The 19,282-nt window shown below is 48.9% G+C and overlaps 1 protein-coding gene across 1 annotated transcript in view; it reads left to right on the top strand.

Moving 5' to 3' along the window:
• ndufa10 (NADH:ubiquinone oxidoreductase subunit A10) overlaps positions 1-19,282 on the top strand; it is a 94,397-nt gene that overhangs the window by 45,903 nt on the left and 29,212 nt on the right. The window contains exon 7 of the mRNA XM_038788083.1: positions 8,707-8,761. Within this exon, the coding sequence (XP_038644011.1) occupies positions 8,707-8,761 (55 nt within the window). The remainder of the gene's footprint in view (positions 1-8,706; positions 8,762-19,282) is intronic.

The raw sequence follows: 19,282 nt of genomic DNA, 5'->3' as shown, positions 1-19,282 counted from the left end.
CCTTCTCCGCGTCCAGCGCTACCACTATCTCCGCCTCCCCTTCCACTGCTGGCATCATAATCACATTTAACAATCTCCGGACATTTGTGTTAAGTTGGCGTCCCTTCACGAACCCCGTCTGGTCTTCATGGACTACCCCTGGCACACAGTCCTCTATCCTGGTTGCCAGGACCTTTGCTAACAGCTTGGCGTCAACATTCAGGAGGGAGATGGGCCTGTAGGACCCGCACTGGACCGGGTCCTTGTCCCGCTTCAAAATCAAGGAGATCAGGGCCTGCGCCATTGTTGGGGGCAGAACCCCCCCCTCGCGCGCCTCATTGAAGGCTCGCACCAGCACTGGACCCACCAAGTCCACAAATTTCCTGTAAAACTCCACCGGGAACCCATCCGGCCCCGGCGCCTTCCCCGCCTGCATCTGGCCTATCCCTTTAATTAGCTCCTGCAGCTCTATCGGCGCCCCCAACCCTTCCACCAGCTCCTCCTGTACCTTTGGGAACCCCAATTTGTCGAGAAAGTTCTTCATTCCCCCTCTCCTCTTCGGCGGTTCAGACCTATACAATTCCCTATAGAAGTCCCTAAAGACCCTATTCACCATCTTGCCCCTTCTGCACTACATCCCCACCCCTCTCTCTCACTCCCCCAATCTCTCTGGCTGCATCTCGCTTACGAAGCTGGTGTGCCAGCATCCTGCTCGCCTTTTCCCCGTACTCATACGCCGCACCCTGCGCCCTTCTCCACTGCATTTCCGCCTTCCTAGTGGTCAGTAGGTCGAACCTGGCCTGCAAGCTACGCCGCTCCCTTAATAGCCCCTCCTCTGGCGCCGCCGCATATTTCCTATCTACTTCTAGGAGCTCCCCCACCAGCCTCTCCCTTTCCTGCCTCTCCTTCCTCTCTCTGTGTGCCCTTATGGAGATCAGCTCTCCTCTAATCACTGCTTTCAAGGCCTCCCAGACCGTCCCCACCTGCACCTCACCTGTGTCATTCGTACCCAGATAGTTCTCAATGCCCGTTCTCACCCTTCTGCACACCTCTTCGTCCGCCAACAGCCCTACATCCAGGCGCCACAACGGGCGTTGGTCCCGCGCCTCCCCCATGTCCACGTCCACCCAATGTGGTGCATGGTCCGATATCGCAATGGCCGAGTACTCCGTGTCCTGCACTCTCGGTATCAGCCCCCTGTTCAATACGAAAAAATCGATCCTAGAGTACACTCTGTGGACGTGGGAGAAAAAAGAATACTCCCTCGCCCTAGGCCTACCAAATCTCCATGGGTCTACCCCTCCCATCTGCTCCATGAACCCCCTTAACACCTCTGCCGCTGCCGGCCTCCTATTCGTCCTGGAACTCGATCTATCCAGCCCAGGGTCTAACACCGTATTAAAGTCCCCTCCCATGATCAGGCCCCCTGCCTCCAGTCCCGGGATGAGGCCCAGCAGGCGCCTCATAAAACCCGCGTCGTCCCAGTTCGGGGCATACACATTTACCAGTACCACATTCTCTCCCTGCAGCCTACCCCTCACCATCACGTACCTGCCCTCCTTGTCTGCCACCACCTCTGCCGCCACAAACGACACCCTCTTTCCCACCAAAATCGCCACCCCCCGGTTCTTGATATCCAAGCCTGAGTGGAACACCTGTCCCACCCACCCCCTTCTCAGGCGGACCTGATCTGCTACCCTCAAATGAGTCTCCCCCCGGTTCTTGATATCCAAGCCTGAGTGGAACACCTGTCCCACCCACCCCCTTCTCAGGCGGACCTGATCTGCTACCCTCAAATGAGTCTCCTGCAGCATTGCTACATCAGCCTTCAGTCCCTTCAGGTGTGAGAAGACCCTTGATCTTTTGACCGGCCCATTCAGCCCCCTTACGTTCCACGTGATCAATCGGGTCGCAGAGCGACCCGTCCCTACTCCCTGTCGATTAGCCATGTCTTGTCCCTTGCTCGCCCCGGGTCATCCCTTCTTTTCTGACCCGCTTCCCATAGCGATGCCCCCCCCCCCCCCCCCCCCACCCCCCCGGCTCTCCCCTTCTCCCAAATGGGGGTTTGGGGGCAGCAGGGTAGCATGGTGGTTAGCATAAATGCTTCACAGCTCCAGGGTCCCAGGTTCGATTCCCGGCTGGGTCACTGTCTGTGCGGAGTCTGCACGTCCTCCCCCTGTGTGCGTGGGTTTCCTCCGGGTGCTCCGGTTTCCTCCCACAGTCCAAAGATGTGCGGGTTAGGTGGATTGGCCATGCTAAATTGCCCGTAGTGTCCTAATAAAAGTAAGGTTAAGGGGGGGGTTGTTGGGTTACGGGTATAGGGTGGATACGTGGGTTTGAGTAGGGTGATCATGGCTCGGCACAACATTGAGGGCCGAAGGGCCTGTTCTGTGCTGTATTGTTCTATGTTCTATGTTCTCGTCCCTGGTCTTTCCAGCAGCAACCCGGTGTCCCCCCCGGCTAGGACCCCTCCTAGCCGCGATGTACCCCACATCGTACTCCCGAGAGTCAGCTGGTCTCCGCTGACCCGGCTGCTCCTGCCACATTCCGACTCCTCCCGGTTCACCCCATCTGCGCCCGTGAAAGATCCCCTTAAAACCCCCGAGAAAGACCCGCATAATCAACCCGCTCCCCCCCGTCCCGTCTCCCCAACTTAACGATATAAATACAAATACCCAATGGCAACTAAATACATAAATACTTAACTACATACTTAAATAACAAAATAATTAACTAACTATCAACTAACAGTGTGCCCAACCATCACCCTCCATCAAACAGTATAAATAACCGCAAATAACCATAACCCGAAAAGAAAAAAAAGAACAAAAAACCCCCCCAAGCACCCAAAGAAAAAGGGTAAGAGGGGTAAATAACTAAGGGAAATTGGAAACGGGAAAAAACACCCCATAAGAAGCCAACGACCCACAATAGAGATTTCAACAGTACAAATATACAGAAACACCCAACAACTCGAAACCTTCAAAATATTCAGAAAAGTCAACCGTTCGAGAAAAAACACCCCAAACAATCCACGAAACTGTTACCCAGTTCCGACCTGGCCTGAAAAAGAAAAGGGCCACTTGCTCAATCAAGAGTCCCCCGGCGGCTACGACCGCCGGTGCTCCCAGGTTTTAGTTCGTGTCCAACTTTTCCTCTTGTACAAAGGTCCAGGCCTCCTCTGGGGACTCGAAATAATGATGTTGGTCCTTGTAGGTGACCCACAAGCGCGCCGGTTGCAGCATTTCAAATTTGATCTTTTTCGCGTGTAGCACCGCCTTTGTCCGGTTGTACCGGGCCCGCCGCTTTGCCACCTCCGCACTCCAGTCCTGGTACACCCTTACCGTCGAGTTCTGCCACTTGCTGCTTTTCTCCCTTTTAGCCCACCTCAGGACTTTCTCTCGATCACTTAGCCGCTGGAACCGCACCAGCACCGCCCTCGGGGGCTCGTTTGCCCTAGGCCTCCTGGCCATGACCCGGTATGCCTCTTCCAATTCCAGGGGCGCCGGACCGGCCCCGTCCTCCATCAGGGAGCTCAACATCTCCGCCACATATCCCGGGAGATCCGACCCCTCCAGGCCTTCTTCCAGGCCCAGGATCCTCAAATTTTTCCTCCTCATCCGAGTGTCCAGCTCCTCGAAGCGGCTCTGCCACTTCATGTGGAGTGCCTCGTGCACCTCCACCTTTGCCCCGATGACTGTGGCCTCCTCCTCCCTCGCGGTCATCTCCTGCTGCAGATCTTTAATCGACGCCTCTTGGATCGCCTGGGCTCCCACCAACCTGGTGGCCGTCGCGTTCATGGACTCTAAGAGTTCCACTTTCATCTCTGTGAAAAAACGGAGGAGAGCGGCCTGCTGCCCCTCCGCCCACTTCTTCCACTCCTCCGATGCACCGCCGGCCGCCATTTTGATTTTCTTCCCCCGCTTTTTTTGGGGAGCTGCTGCCGTTTTTCTTGCCGCTCCACTCCGGGTACCGACCATAAAATCGGTCTAGTTCTCCTCAGGGGACCTTCCCCCACCGGGATTCGTTTTTTCAGCGCCGTTGGGGCCCTCCAATTGGCCCAAAAACACCTTTGTTGCAGGAGCTTCCAAATGTGCGGCTTAGCTAGTCATAGCCGCAACCGGAAGTCGACTCCACATATCTTAACTCAAGTTAAGCTCCTCTTCATCAATCAAAACAAATGGACTGTGCAGCCAATAGTGTCTGAGGATAGAGTTTGGTGTTTGTATAGGGAGGAGGAATTGTGTTTCCCCCATTCACACACCCTATCCAACCACTCTCAGCTTTGAAGCAGTGTTGGACATTGTTGCCATCCTCCCATCTGCATAAGATGATAGACTTCCAGCAAATCAAATCCTTTGGGGATGGGATAGATTTATAGAATGATGGCTGAAGCAACCAATCTGTGAGAGGGAGGCCCTGGCTCAAGTGCTGAAGATGAGGTGGTTATGAGGCATCACTGTGTGTTGTTTTCGGTGCTGACGCCTGTTACCAGGCCGCAGTAATCATTGGTGGTGCACACTGACACACAGGTGATGTCACCATTTTCCTCTGTCTTCGACTACTGCCACCTGGATGTGAAAGTCGATGTTTAGGGCCTTCGTGTCTCACTTGCAAGCATCCCCAAAGTGGGGCTTCGGATGTCCAACTGATCTTCTCGCTACCTGACCATCTAGGAAATTTAGCCTAGGTACAGTTTTGACTAAGGTCAGTTGACTTTCCCTGCTTTTTCAATTGAAGAAACATGTTTTCTCAAATTAAATTACTAATCTTTTTTATTATTGTTTTTATTGGTTTTCACATTTGTTTGTTACATGTTTCAGTTCGTACGTTAAATTACAAGTGTCACAACAACGAATAATATCAAATAAAAGTCACCAAGGGGGAGTTAAAATTACAAGAGAGAGATAGTCCAAAGATTGAGTAAAACAAAACACAAACAAACTAGGACCACTATACATAATCACATCTACATGTGGGTCCCATTTGGCCGGTCTGCCTCAGTTGCCCTGGCTTGTGTTGGCCCCAGCGTGTATTTCCCCACGTATTGCTGCTCCCTCTGGTTCTCTCCTTGCCCTTGGGCCTGTCTCATGCGGCTATGCCACTTTGTGTCTCACGGTGTTTTTACGACGGTTGTGTCCCCCCGCTCTCCTCCTCCTCCTCCTCCCTTTCCTTTTATGATGATCTGTGGCTCGTCAGACACCCCACTCTTATTGCCTGTTGGCTGCAACAGGTCCTGGAAAAAGTTGGAGAATGGCTTCCACATTTTGTGGAAGCCCTCTTCCAACCTCTGAATGGCGAATTTGACTTTCCCCAGTTGGAGAAATTCCGATAGTTTCGACAGCCACTCTGCAGCTTTGGGTGGTGCTGCTGATCGTCAGGATTCTTCGGCGGGTGATTAGGGAGGCCAAGGCAAGGACATCGGACACCTCTCCATAAAGATTTCTGGTTGGTCTGATACCCCAAAGACTGCCACTTTTGGGCTTGGCTCCACTCGCATCCCCACAGCCTTAGACATGGCCTCAAGAAAGTTGTCCAGAATTCTACAAGTCTGGGGCATTCCCAAAACATGTGGGTGTGGTTGGCTGGGCCTCCGTGGCACTGTTCACCGTTGTCCTCCATCTCCGAGAAGAACCTGCTCATTCAGCCCCTGGTTAGCTGTGTTAAATTACCAATCTGACCCTTTTCAAATATGTTCCTGGTTTGTCAGTTTTAATATACGGTGCTTCTAAAATTGGATAGCTTTTGCTTAACCGAGGGTGAAAGCTGGCCTTTCCAGATACAGAAAGCCATTAAGATAGCATCAGTTATGTTTGTTTTTGTGACATTTGTAAAACGTTGGGCAGGATACTTCATATAAATTTGCTCCTGTACCAAAGCCAAAAACACCAGATATTGATGCTTTTGTTCTGGAAAAAATGATGAGGTTTTCAAAAATGGCAACAGTAATATTTTATGTAGGCATTATACATTGTGAGAGTGTGCACAGAAACGCAGGAGAAGGACTGTTTTAAATAAAATCACTGACCTTTGTTACGTAATTCGTAACATATTGGATGGCTATGCTCGTAAGTTTCTGTTTAAGCCATGTTTGTCTGTACATTTTGCCAAAGGAGTTTTGTTATGAATTGGGATTTGCATTGAACCATTTTTCCCAATGCTCGTTTTTTTTTAGTGTGTTGTCAGCTCATAATTAATCTCATCTGTTGCATAAAGTTTACACTATATCGTACTCTTACGGTGCACTTAGCCCCGTTATATTCAGTGAAATAAGAACGCTTGGTACGTTATGGGTATTTGCCATCAGGGAGCGTTTCACTGAACTTTAACAATTTGCAATTACACAGCACTTTTCATGTAAAAAGAATGGTCCAAGGTGCTTCACAAATGACAGCTTGTATTTATATCAGATCTTTAACGTGATATAATTTCTTAAGGCACTTTACCAGAGAGTTGCGAAACAGAGTTAGACATCAAGCCACATAGGAAATGTTAGGGCAGATGATCAAGAGCTTGATCAAAGAGGTAGGTTTTTAAGGAGGGTCTTAAGGGAGAAAAGATGTGACAAAATTTAAGTGGAACTCCAGAGTCCCAGACATCTGAAGGCACGGCCACCACTGGTGGACAATTAACAATGGGGATTCTCAAGGGACCAGAATTGGATAAATGCAGAGTGTTAATGTTGCAATCCCGTTACGATGAAGTGCAAACTCTAATTGCAAGTGAGAGCAGCTGTTGCTAATTTGGGAAAAGTTGGGGCATTAAAAAGTGTATATATAAGAACTGGTTTTGATCTGTGTGGGGGAAGAGGAGGGAGTCGGTGCCTGGGTTCTGTGAATAAACCTATGTTCATAGAATCATAGTATTTACAATGCAGAAGGAGGCCACTTGGCCCATCGAGTCTGCACCGGCCCTTGGAAAGAGCATCCCAGCTAAGCCCACTGCTCTACTGTATCTCCGTAACCCAGTAACCCCACCCAACTTTTGTTTGGACACTAAGGGCAATTTATCATGGCCAATCCACCTAATCTGCCCATCTTTGGACTATGGGAGGAAACCGGAGCACCCGGAGAAAACCCACGCAGACACAGGGAGAACCAGCAGACTCCACACAGACAGTGACCTAAACCAGGAATCGAACCTGGGCCCTGGAGCTGAGAAGCAATTGTGCGAACCACTATGCTACCGTGCTGTCCATATGTTAAGGAAAGACTGGCTCCAGATTCTTCCTTTACTCTGTAAATGAGCAGCGAGTTGTAACACATGGTTCTCTGAGGGTATGGGGCTAGAGGGGATTATAGAGACTGGGAAGGGGGTGAGGTTATGGAGGGATGTGACAGCAAGAAGGAAAATTTTAAATTTGAGGCATTGCTTGACGAGGAGCCAATGTGGGTCGGTCATAGCAGGCACTGAACCAGAAAAGGGATGTAAACACGGGTTTGGTCAGTTATCGAAAACATTCTAAAGGTGTAGAGAGGAGGAAAAAGTTAGGGAGAAAGTTCCGGAGAGTAAGACTTGGACAGTTGAAGGACTTGCCTCTAGTGGTGGAGCGCAGGGATGAGTAAATGGCTGGGATTAGCGGAATGGTGCATTGAGAGGGTTAAGAGACTTGAGTTTCATAACATTGCAGCGTTATATTGGGTAGAAGATTTGGAGAGGATTTATGGGCAATGGTCAGGAGTTTAACATAATGTTGGGATATGGGGGTCCCATTATAAATCAATGAAATTGCGAATGACAAGCAACTGAAATGAATGTTTACAGGATGAATACAGAATTTTGGACAAGTCTGTTTATGGGTTATTTGAGGAGAAGATGATATTTTTGGAAAGGAAATAGAACAGTACTTTGAGTGGAGGGAAGCTAACGTGGAGGTAGCAAAGGAAACTCGGTGTTCACCAATGCTCACCTGAACCTCCATTAACCTGAGCTCCTCTGTTAACACCCAATCTGCAACAGAAGTGCTCTTGTCATCCTAATTCTCTCTGTCTCACCTTGTCTCCTGTTCTACCAGCACCTCCAATGTAAAATTCTCAACCTGCTGACCATATCCCTTCTGTCTTGGTCCTCTCTGACTTTTATCTCTTCCAGTTCTACAATTCTTCAGAAATTCCATGTTTTTAATACTCTTGTGAATTCTTGTCCATCTCTCACCCTTTACTCCCCTTTACTTCGCCGTTGGCAATGTGCCTTCAACCATATAGGTGCTTAAGCTGTGGACTTCTTTCTGAAACCCCTGATCCATTCCTTTGCGTGCTCTCTCGCGCTCTCTCTCACACTCGCTCTCTCTCTGGGCACGAGGTCGCCTCCGCCCGGTTACCGGAGAATCCCGCCGGAGATCAATGGATTTCTCCATTGTCTGCGTCTTGCCCTTGTCTTTCTTGTGGTGGGCGAGGTGCAATAATCTCTCGCCCGCTCCCTCGCTCCCTTTTTCTCTCGCGCGCTCTCTCTTCACGCACACTCGCACATGCTATCTCTAAAACCTTCCTTAAAACTTAGTTCTTCAACCGAGCTCATAGTTGCATCTAATAATTCCTTAATACTTGGTCTGTTGTTAATTTTTGTTTGATAACATTTCTATGAAGCACCTAATGAATTTTTTTTAGTGTTATTCTCCAGAGAAGCTGCTCATCTCTTTCTTGCAGAGTTTCATCTTATTTCCAAAATTTCCATCTCCATGACACTGGCTAGTCTGCACCATAATCTCTTCTGTTTTTTTTCTTGTAGTGAGACATCTGAAGTGTTGCAGTACGACACAATCCAAGTTCCTGATGCAGAGAAGGTATGAAGAGTTAAAAGAATTGTTAAATGTTCCTGCAAACTGTTTTGTCCGTATTGTCCAGCTGCTCAGAGTTTTCTTCAGTGACGTGTTCACCCATCCCGTTGCTCTCTCTTGCAGAATATGTTTCTATGCGATGATAGACAGGAAGAGGTTACATTTGCAGCAGCATTCATATTTGTGACTTAAGTCCCAGGCAGAAATGTGTTGTCCTTCCTCCTTTACCACAATGGACAAGACTGCTTCGTAAGATCCCTTTTCCCCTCTCTTTGTGACTCCTGGAACCTTCCCGACCGCCTCCTGAAATTGAAATCAGAACACCTGAGGAGAATGTGACTGCTTCACTGAAATGGGTTTAATGACCACCAGCTCACTTCTTCTGGAATATTCCCATGATTTTCACTCAAAGTCTACCACCTTGTGTTTCGTTATTATCTTGGTGAAGGTCCTCCATTTACACCTCGCCTTTTAACCACAAAGATCAGATAAAATTAACAAATTTCTGTTTCTGTCACCTGCCATCCTTTTTTTCAAAAAAAAAATTAAGAGTACCCATTTATTTTTTTCCAATTAAGGGGCAATTTAATGTGGCCAATCCACCTACTCTACACAGCTTTGGGTTGTGGGGGTGAAAACCACGCAGACACGGGGAGAATGCGTAAACTCCACACGGACAGTGACCCAGTGCCGGGATTCGAGCCCGGGTCCTCCGCGCCATAGTCCCAGTGCTAACCACTGCACCGCCGTGCTCTTTAACCATTTCCAGTTAATCAATATTCAGGCATCTTGTAATAATCTAAAACTGCAACTGTCCGAGACTGGATCACCACCACGTGGGAGACCAAAAATGTTTTTGTTTGCATCAGTATCATATTTTTGATTCTGTTTTGTACCTGTGATGAATTCAACCATAGCTGAAATTAATATTCTCATATTTAATCAGATTTAGGACTGAGTTGAGGAGAAACTTCTTCACCAAAAGGGTTGTGATTCTGTCGAATTCCCTGCCAGGTGAAGCAGTTGAGGCTACCTCGTTTAATATTTTTAAGGCAAAAATAGATGGATTTTGCTCCGAAAGCTAGTGTTTGAAACAAACATGTTGGACTTTAACCTGGTGTTGTAAGACTTCTTACTGTGCTCACCCCAGTCCAATGCTGGCATCTCCACATCATAAAAGGGGCTGTTTAGCGCAGGGCTAAATCGCTGGCTTTGAAAGCAGACCAAGCAGGCCAGCAGCACGGTTCGATTCCCGTAACAGCCTCCCCGAACAGGCGCCGGAATGTAGCGACTGGGGGCTTTTCACAGTAACTTCATTTGAAGCCTACTCGTGACAATAAGCGATTATCATTATATTTTTTTAAGGGGCTGTTTAGCACACAGCTAAATCGCTGGCTTTGAAAGCAGACCAAGCAGGCCAGCAGCACGGTTCGATTCCCGTAACAGCCTCCCCGAACAGGCGCCGGAATGTGGCGACTAGGGGCTTTTCACAGTAACTTCATTTCAAGCCTACTTGTGACAATAAGCAATTTATTTTTATTTATTTATTTTTTTAAAAAGTTCAGCCATGATCTTATTGAATGGTGGAGAAGGCTCGAGGGGCCAGATCATAAAATCATAGAATTTACAGTGCAGCAAGAGGCCATTCTGCAATTTACAGTGCAGGAGGAGGCCAGTGGGGCAGCACGGTAGCACAGTGGTTAGCATGGTTGCTTCACGGCACCCGCGTCCGAGGTTGGATTGGATTTGTTTATTGTCACGTGTACCGAGGTACAGTGAAAATTATTTTTCTGTGAGCAGCTCAACAGATCATTCAGTACATGAAAAGTAAAGAAAATACATAATAGGGCAACACAAGGTACACAATGTAACTACATAAGCACCGGCATCGGATGAAGCATACACGGGTGTAGTGTTAATGAGGTCAGTCCATAAGAGGGTTGTTTAGAAGTCTGATAACAGCGAGGAAGAAGCTGTTTTTGAGTCTGTTTGTGCGTGTTCTCAGATTTATGTATCTCCTGCCCGATGGAAGAAGTTGGAAGAGTGAGTAAGCCGATGGGAGGGGTCTTTGATTATGCTGCCCGCTTTCCCCAGGCAGTGGGAGGTGTAGATGGAGTCAATGGATGGGAGGCAGGTTCGTATGATAGACTGGACAGTGTTCACAACTCTCTGAAGTTTCTTGCGGTCCTGGGCTGAGCAGTTGCCATACCAGGCTGTGATGCAGCCAGATAGGATGCTTTCTATGGTGCATCTGTAAAAGTTGGTACGGGTTAATGTGGACATGCCGAATTTCCTTAGTTTCCTGAGGAAGTATAGGCGCTGTTGTGCTTTCTTGGTGGTAGCGTCGACGTGGGTGGACCTGGGCAGATTTTTGGTAATGTGCACCCCTAGGAAGTTGTAACTGCTAACCATCTCCACCTCGGCCCCGTTGATGCTGACAGGAGTGTGTACAGTACTTTGCTTCCTGAAGTCAATGACCAGCTCTTTAGTTTTGCTGGCATTCTGGAGAGATTGTTGTCGCTGCACAATTCCACTAGGTTCTCTATCTCCCTCCTGTATTCTGACCCGTCGTTATTCGAGATCCGGCTTACTATGGTCCTATTGTTAGCAAACCTGTAGATGGAATTGGAACCAAATTTTGCCGCGCAGTCATGTGTGTACAGGAAGTAGAGTTGGGGGCTAAGTACGCAGCCTTGCAGGGCCCCGGTATTGAGGTCTATTGTGGAGGAGATGTTATTTATTCTTACTGATTGTAGCCTTGGGTCAGGAAGTCGAGGATCCAGTTGCAGAGTGAGGAGGCAAGCCCTAGGTCTTGGAGCTTTGATATGAGCTTGGCTGGGATTATGGCGTTGAAGGCGGAGCTGTAATCAATAAATAGGAGACTGATGTAGGAGTCTTTGTTGTCGAGATGCTCTGGGGATGAGTGTAGGGCCAGTGAAATGGCGTCTGCTGTGGACCGGTTGCAACGGTATGCGAATTGCAGTGGATCAAAGCATTCTGGGAGTATGGAGGTGATGGGCTTCATGACCAACCTCTCAAAGCACTTCATAACGACTGAAATCAGGGCCACCGGAGGGTAGTCATTGTGGCACGTTGCCTGGTTCTTCTTTGGCACCAGTATGATGGTGGTCTTCTTGAAGCAGGTGGGGATCGTGGAGTGGAGTAGAGACAGGTTAAAGATGTCCATGAACACATCTGCCAGCTGGTCCGCGCAGGCTCTGAGTGCAACCAGGGACCCCGTCCGGGCCCGGCTTCGATTCCCGGCTTTGGTCACTGTCTGTGCGGGTCTGCACGTTCTCCCCGTAGCCGCGTGGGTTTCCTCCGGGTGCTCCGGTTTCCTCCCACAGTCCAAAGATATATGGGCTTGGTGGTTTGGCCATGATAAATTGCCCTTCGTGTCCCAAAAAAAGGTTAGGTGGGGTTACTGGATTACGGGGATATGGTGGAGATGTGGGGCTTAAATGGGGTGCTCTTTCCAAGGGCCAGTACACACCCGATGAGCCGAATGGCCTCTTCTGCACTGTAAATTTTATGATTTGGCCCATTGAGCCTGCACTGGCCGTTGGAAAGATCATCCCACACCTCTACCCTATCCCCAGTAACCCCACCTAACCTCGGTTTTGGACACTAAGGGCAATTTAGCATGGCCAATCTCCCTAACCTGCACATCTTTGGACTGTAAGAAGAAACCCATGCAGACACGGCTCGACAGCCACCCAAGCTGGGAATTGACCCTGGAGCTGAGATGCAACAGTGCTAACCACTGTGCTAGCGCGCTGCCTACTCCTGCTTCTTGTTTTTATGTTCTTATGATAGTTTCTTGGTTATCATTACTGAAACTGGCTTTTAAAAAATATTCTTAATTTATTAATTGAATTGAAATTCCATAGCTGCAATGATTGGATACAAACCAATGTTCCCAGAGCCTCTGGGCTACTAGTCCAATGTCATTGCACCCCGCCACCATCTCCCTTAATTGAGCAATTGTTCTCGCGTAACATACCACCCAAAGCACTGTGACACTGTCTTTAAGGAAAATGGAAAGATTTTGGACTCGTTGATTATTTGGACATGACAGTTGCTACGATGTGCAACGTTGATATTTGTAGTGTTATTCGTTTATGTCCTTTTGCTTCTGTGCATTATTCCATCTATCAGCAAATCTGCCCAATTTGTTTGAACTGAAATTGTTTTCAATTCTGTTTATCGTGGTTCTGCACTGGTCGCTGAACCTGGACACACACATCCATTATTGGCAACAGGCTTTGGTTGCAGAGACTTGATTTATTGATTGAAAATTGAGTGTGGAGACGTTGGGGGGGGGGAAAAATCCCAAACTCTGATTTGGAAAGTAGCTTCTTCCTGATTTGATCTATCTAGCCACAGGTTGTCCATAAAGTGTCACCAGTGTATGTCAACAACAACGACTTCCATTTTGTTGGGAAATAGAGTTTAGAGCATAGACAGCCAAAATCAGGAGGCATCAGTGATGGAGAGAAGGGAATCGTTACCACACCTACCACAGCATCGAAACATTCCTTAGTAATCCTCTGTAATATTGGATAGGCACATGGATTACGGTAGAATAATGGAGTGTAGATTAATTTGTTCTTGGGGCAGCACGGTAGCACTGTAGGTAGCACAATTGCTTCACAGCTCCAGAGTCCCAGTTTCGATTCCGGCTTGGGTCACTGTCTGTGCTGAGTCTGCACGTCCTCCCCGTGTCTGCGTGGGTTTCCTCCGGGTGCTCCGGTTTCTTCCCACAGTCCAAAGATGTGCAGATTAGGTGGATTGGCCATGCTAAATTGCCCTTAGTGTCCAAAATTGCCCTTAGTGTCCAAAATTGCCCTTAGTGTTGGGTGGGGTTACTGGGTTATGGGGGTAGGGTGAGGGTGTTGACCTCGGGTAGGGTGCTCTTTCCAAGAGCCGGTGCAGACTTGAATGGCCGCCTTCTGCACTGTAAATTCTATGGTAATCTATGATTAACCTAGGACAAAGGTTTGGCACAACATCGTGGGCCGAAGGGCCTGTTCTGTGCTGTATTTTTCTATGTTTTTCTATACAGGCCATTTCAGATTTAAGTTTGAATAAAAACACAGTCAGCTTTTCCAAGAGGACTGTGGGCAGCACGGTAGCACAAGTGGTTAGCACTGTGGGCTTCACAGCAGCAGGGTCCCAGTTCGATTCCCCACTGGGTCACTGTCTGTGTGGAGTCCGCACAGTCTGTGTGGAGTCTGCACATTCTCCTCGTTTCTGCGTGGGTTTCCTCCGGGTGCTCTGGTTTCCTCCCACCGTCCAAAGACGTGCAGGTTAGGTAGATTGGCCATGACAAATTGCCCTTAGTGTCCAAAATGGTTCAGAGGGGTATTGGGTTGCGGGGATAGGGTGGAAGTGAGGGCTTAAGTGGGTCGGTCGGTGCAGACACGATGGGCCGAATGGCCTCCTTCTGCACTGTATGTTCTATGTTCTAGGACTCTTCTTTTCAGTAACTGTGCGAACCACTCTTGGAACACGTGTTCTCCCCTATGAGGCTTCAAAAAACTAGTAATGCTTCTAAAGTTTTCATTGAAAACATGTTTGTGGTTTTTGTAATGACGTATTTCAGATGATCAAATCAGGAAAGCCAGGCTTTTGGTTTGAATTTGTTAGTGTAAAGTGAGCATCAACTCGTCCAGATTGACCCCATGTATTTTTGATCCCAGTATCTAAGGCTCAATGTCCTACATTTTGTCTTGGCTATTTCAGTTGAAGTAAAACAAACAGCATGAAGCAAAGCCTCTCACCTTGTTTGTTCTGGATTTTGCATTTGCCTCGGAAAGTGGCTCAGTGGTATGCCGTACAGTGTTGAAACCCATTCCTTGCCATAATAAATAAACTGAATGGGCCTGCTTCTGAACTGTTTAGAACATAGAACATAGAACAGTACAGCACAGAACAGGCCCTTCGGCCCTCGATGTTGTGCCGAGCAATGATCACCCTACTTAAACCCACGTAACCTGTATACCCGTAACCCAACAATCCCCCCATTAACCTTACACTACGGGCAATTTAGCATGGCCAATCCACCTAACCCGCACATCTTTGGACTGTGGGAGGAAACCGGAGCACCCGGAGGAAACCCACGCACACACAGGGAGGACGTGCAGACTCCACACAGACAGTGACCCAGCCGGGAATCGAACCTGGGACCCTGGCGCTGTGAAGCATTGATGCTAACCACCATGCTACCGTAAATAAATTAAATTTATTTAATTTTGAAGTGAATTTGATCTTGTTCGAACCTACATCAGAAAATAAGAGTGTTAAATTTATTACCACAGTACCATGCAGATAATTCCCCACTTTTTCAGGATTAAGTAACATTGCTCAAGCAACCTTAAATGGATTGTGAAACTACAGTTGTCTAAAGGTTTGTATCTCCAAATTGGAAGGGTGGGGAAAAGCTCCCAGTGATAAATTGCACCCCTCTTAATTAAAATTTCCTCTCATATTTTACTGGGTTTTTTGTCCACACATATTGTTCTATTTAAATGACGCCAGTGCTGTCATCTTTTTGGTTGTCACTGGCATAGGCCAGATGCAGACTAAAAGCCCCTCAACAACATGCTTTTGTCCCGGTCTCAGAGTGGCCCTGTATTATATCAGAATGCTGCTATTTCGCTCATCAGTCAAGCTTAAACCCTGACTGGTTAACAAGGTGTATGAGATTCTGGGTTTTATAAATAGAGGCATACATAAAGTGAGCAGGTTATATTGAATATGTATAAAACCCTGGTTCAGCCTTAGCTGGAGTATTGTGTCCAGTTTTGGGCACCAGACTTTTGGAAGGACGTGGCGATATTAGAGAGTGTGCAGAAAAGATTCATGAGAATGGTTCCTGAGTGACTAAAGTTACAAGGATAGATTGGAGAAGTTGGGGCTGTGTTTTTTTTTGAGAAAATACATTTGGGAGTAGATTTGATAGAGGTGTTCCAAATCAAGAGGGAGCTGGACAGAGTAAATGGGGAGAAACTGTTCCCATTGGCTGAAGGGTAGTACACCAGACATACACCAATTTTTAAGGTGAATGGTCAAAGAAGCAATGTAGATCTGGGGAAAAACGTTAGTATGCAGCATGTCATTAGGATCTGGAATTTTGAAAAAATATTTTTATTCCCCATCCCTAATTGCCCTTGAGGGAACATTGAAGAGTCAACCACATTACTGTGAATTTGTAGTCATATGTAGGCCAGACTACGTAAAAGCAGCAGATGACATGATGAGGGGCAGAGAAAGTGGTCATCTGGGATGGGCTCGGTATAGGTTGGAAGCAAGGGGGCGGGAGTTAAGTAGGGAGGATGATGGACAGTAGAGGGGACTGGAGACGTAAGACTCCGGTAAGCTGGTAACGTGGAACGTCCGGGGACTGAATGTGCCGGTTAAAAGGACACGGGTGTTGGCGCAACTCAGGAGCCTGAAAGGGTGGTCTTTCGGCAGGCAATGCACCTCCCTGTGAAGGACCAGGTTAGGTTAAGGAAGGGGTGGGTCGGGCAGGTTTTTCACCCGGGGTTTGATTTGAAATTGAGAAGAGTGGCAATTTTAATGAGCAAAAAAATGGGATATGTGAGTGCGAAGGTGGTGAGTCATCCGGGTGGGAGATATGTGATTGTGAGTGGGGTATTGGAAGGGGCACCGGTGGTGTTGGTAAGTGTGTATGCCCCAAATTGGGATGATATGGGTTTTATGAGAGGGTTGCTGGCAGCGATCCCGGATTTGGCCACGCACCAGTTGATCATGAGAGGAGATTTTAACTGTCCTACAGTCGAGGATGGATAGGTCGAGCCTCAGGTTGATGGGTAGGGTACGAATGGCAAGGGAGCCTGGGAGGTTTATGGAGAGGATGGGTATAGTGGATCCATTGTCGTTTTCAGAACCCAGGGGGAAGAAGGTATTCCTTCTTTTCACATGTCCATAAGTTGTATTCGAGGATTGACTACTTTGTAGCGAGTTGGGAGATTTTGGTTGGGGTGGAGGGGGCAGAGTATGTGGGGATAGTTATCGCGTACCATGCGCCCCACTAGCTGGAGATTTGGTTTAGATTGTGACGAGAGCAGAGGCCGGGGTGGAGGTTTGACTCGGGATTGTTGGTGGATGGAGGTAATAAGGTGTGGCCTGCGATTAAGGAGTATACAGAGTTGAATCAATGGGGAGGAGTCGGCGGCCATTTTTTGCGGAGCACTGAAGGCAGTGGTCTGGGGAGAACTTATTTTGTTTACGGCTCGTGCGGATGAGGAAAGGAGTGTGGAACATGACCGTCTAGTGAGCGAGATAGTGGAGGTGGACAGGGAATATTCGAGGAGGGATTGGTGAGGAGGGATTGTCGAGGAGGAAAAAGTTGCAGTGGCAGTTTGACAGGCTGACAACGGGGAGGGTGGGAGGGCAACGGCGTAGGGCAAGAGGGATGCAATGAGTATGGGGAGAAGGCGAGCCGCATGCTCTTCCACCAGCTGCGGAAGCAGGCTGTGTCCAGGGAAATATTGAAGATACGGACAGGGGCTGGGATGTGATGTTGGAGCCAGGGGAGATAAATGAGATATTGAGGGAGTATTACCAGGGACTTTAGGAGGCGGACCCGGAGGGGAGAGCAAGGGGATACGGGGTGGTTTCTGGACGAGCTGGAATTTCCCTGTGTGGAGGAAACAAAGAGGCAGGAGTTGGAGGAGCCCCTGGGGCTGAGGGAGGTGCTGGATGGCATTAGGGGTATGAAGTCGGGAAAGGCCCCTGGGCCGGATGGGTACCGGCGGAATTTTGTAAGGAATGCGCACCACATCTGTTGGGGGCGTTTAATAAAGCACTGGAGAGGGGGGGAGTTGCCGGAGACGATGACGCAGGAAGTAATCACACTAATCCCAACAAAATTGAAGGATCCGGTGGAATGTGGGTTCTATAAACCCATATCACTACTGAACACTCATGTGAAAGTCTTGGCTGAGTTGTTGGCGGGGAGAATGGAGGACTGTATCCTGGGGGTGGTTGCAGAAGATCAAACAGGCTTTGTGAAGGGCAGGCAGCTCGTGAGTAATATAAGATGGCTGTTGAATGTGGTGAAGAATCCACTGGGGGCTCTGGTACCGATGGTGGTGGTGTCCATGGACGCGGAGAAGGCATTTGATCGGGTGGAGTGGCGGTACTTGTTCAAGGGTTTTGGGAAGGTCTACATTTGTGGCATGGGTGTGGTTGCTGTATGTGGCAGCAAGGGTGAGGACGAATGATATGAGCTCACAAAGCTTTGACTTACACAGGAGTACTAGGCAGGGGTGCCCAATGTCACCGCTGCTATTTGCGCTGGCCATAGAGCCATTGGCGATGGTTCTCAGGGGGTCGGAGGAGTGGCAAGGGGTTATGAGGGGACAGAGGGAGCACAGGTATCACTCTATGCCAATCACCTCTTGCTGTATGTTTCGGATCCGTTGGAGAGTATGGGAAGGATTATGGGCCTGCTGGGGAGGTTTGGAGGGTTCTTGGGGTACAAGCTGAATGCAGGGAAAAGTGAGGTATTTCCGGTGAATGAGCTGGCACAGCGGGCTAATGTAGGGGGGATGCCATTTACAGTAGCGAGGGATAGGTTTAGGTATTTGGAGATTTGGGTAGGGAGGGAATGGAAGGGGATCCATAAGTGGAACTTGACGAAGCTGGTGGAGGAGGCCAGGGAGGATCTTAAGAGGTGGGATACCGAGCACTTAATGTCGGCAGGGAAGGTCCAAGTGGTGAAAATTAATATTCTGCTCAGGTTCTTGTTTATCTTTCAAGATCTCCCGATCTTTATTTCTTTTTTTTAAATAATTTTTATTGAAAGAGTTTTTCCATACAAACATTTACCCCTACTAATTTTTAAATTATTTACAACACAATCCCTCTAGGCAAATGTCCCTCCCTCGCCCGCCCTCTCGCGCGCACCAGTCTTCTTCCCCCCCCCCCCCCCCCCCCCCCCCCCCCCCCCCCCCGGGCAACCTTAACAAACAAGGCAGCCTACAGTTTCAGACATGAGCAGCGAGCAGACTTGCCCGCGTTACAGTCGTGTATGTCCCCCCACGACCCTTGCTGCCCCCCCCTCCCCTCCCCCCCTCCCTCCCCCCCCCCCTCCCTCCTCCCCCCCTCCCCCCCCCCCCCCCCCCCCCCCCCCCCCCCCCCCCCCCGGGTTGCTGCTGCCACGACCCCGAACGTCTATCTCTGATCTAAAAAGTCAAGGAAAGGTTGCCACCGCCTGGCGAATCCCTGTACCGACCCTCTCAGGGCAAATTTGATCCTTTCTAGCTGAATATAGCTAGCCATATCGTTAATCCAAGTTTCAACGCTTGGAGGCCTCGCGTCCTTCCATTGAATTAATATCCTTCGTCGAGCCACTAGGGACGCAAAGGCCAGTATTCCGGCCTCCCTAGCCTCCTGTACCCCCGGTTCTACCCCGACCCCAAAGATCGCAAGCCCCCATCCTGGTTTGACCCTGGACCCCACCACCTTCGACACCGTCCTTGCCACCCCCTTCCAGAA

The sequence above is a fragment of the Scyliorhinus canicula genome, chromosome 2, assembly GCF_902713615.1.
Source record: "Scyliorhinus canicula chromosome 2, sScyCan1.1, whole genome shotgun sequence".
Lineage (NCBI taxonomy): Eukaryota > Metazoa > Chordata > Chondrichthyes > Carcharhiniformes > Scyliorhinidae > Scyliorhinus > Scyliorhinus canicula.
Note: the sequence above shows the minus strand (reverse complement) of the source record. Positions and strands in the feature narration are given on the sequence as shown.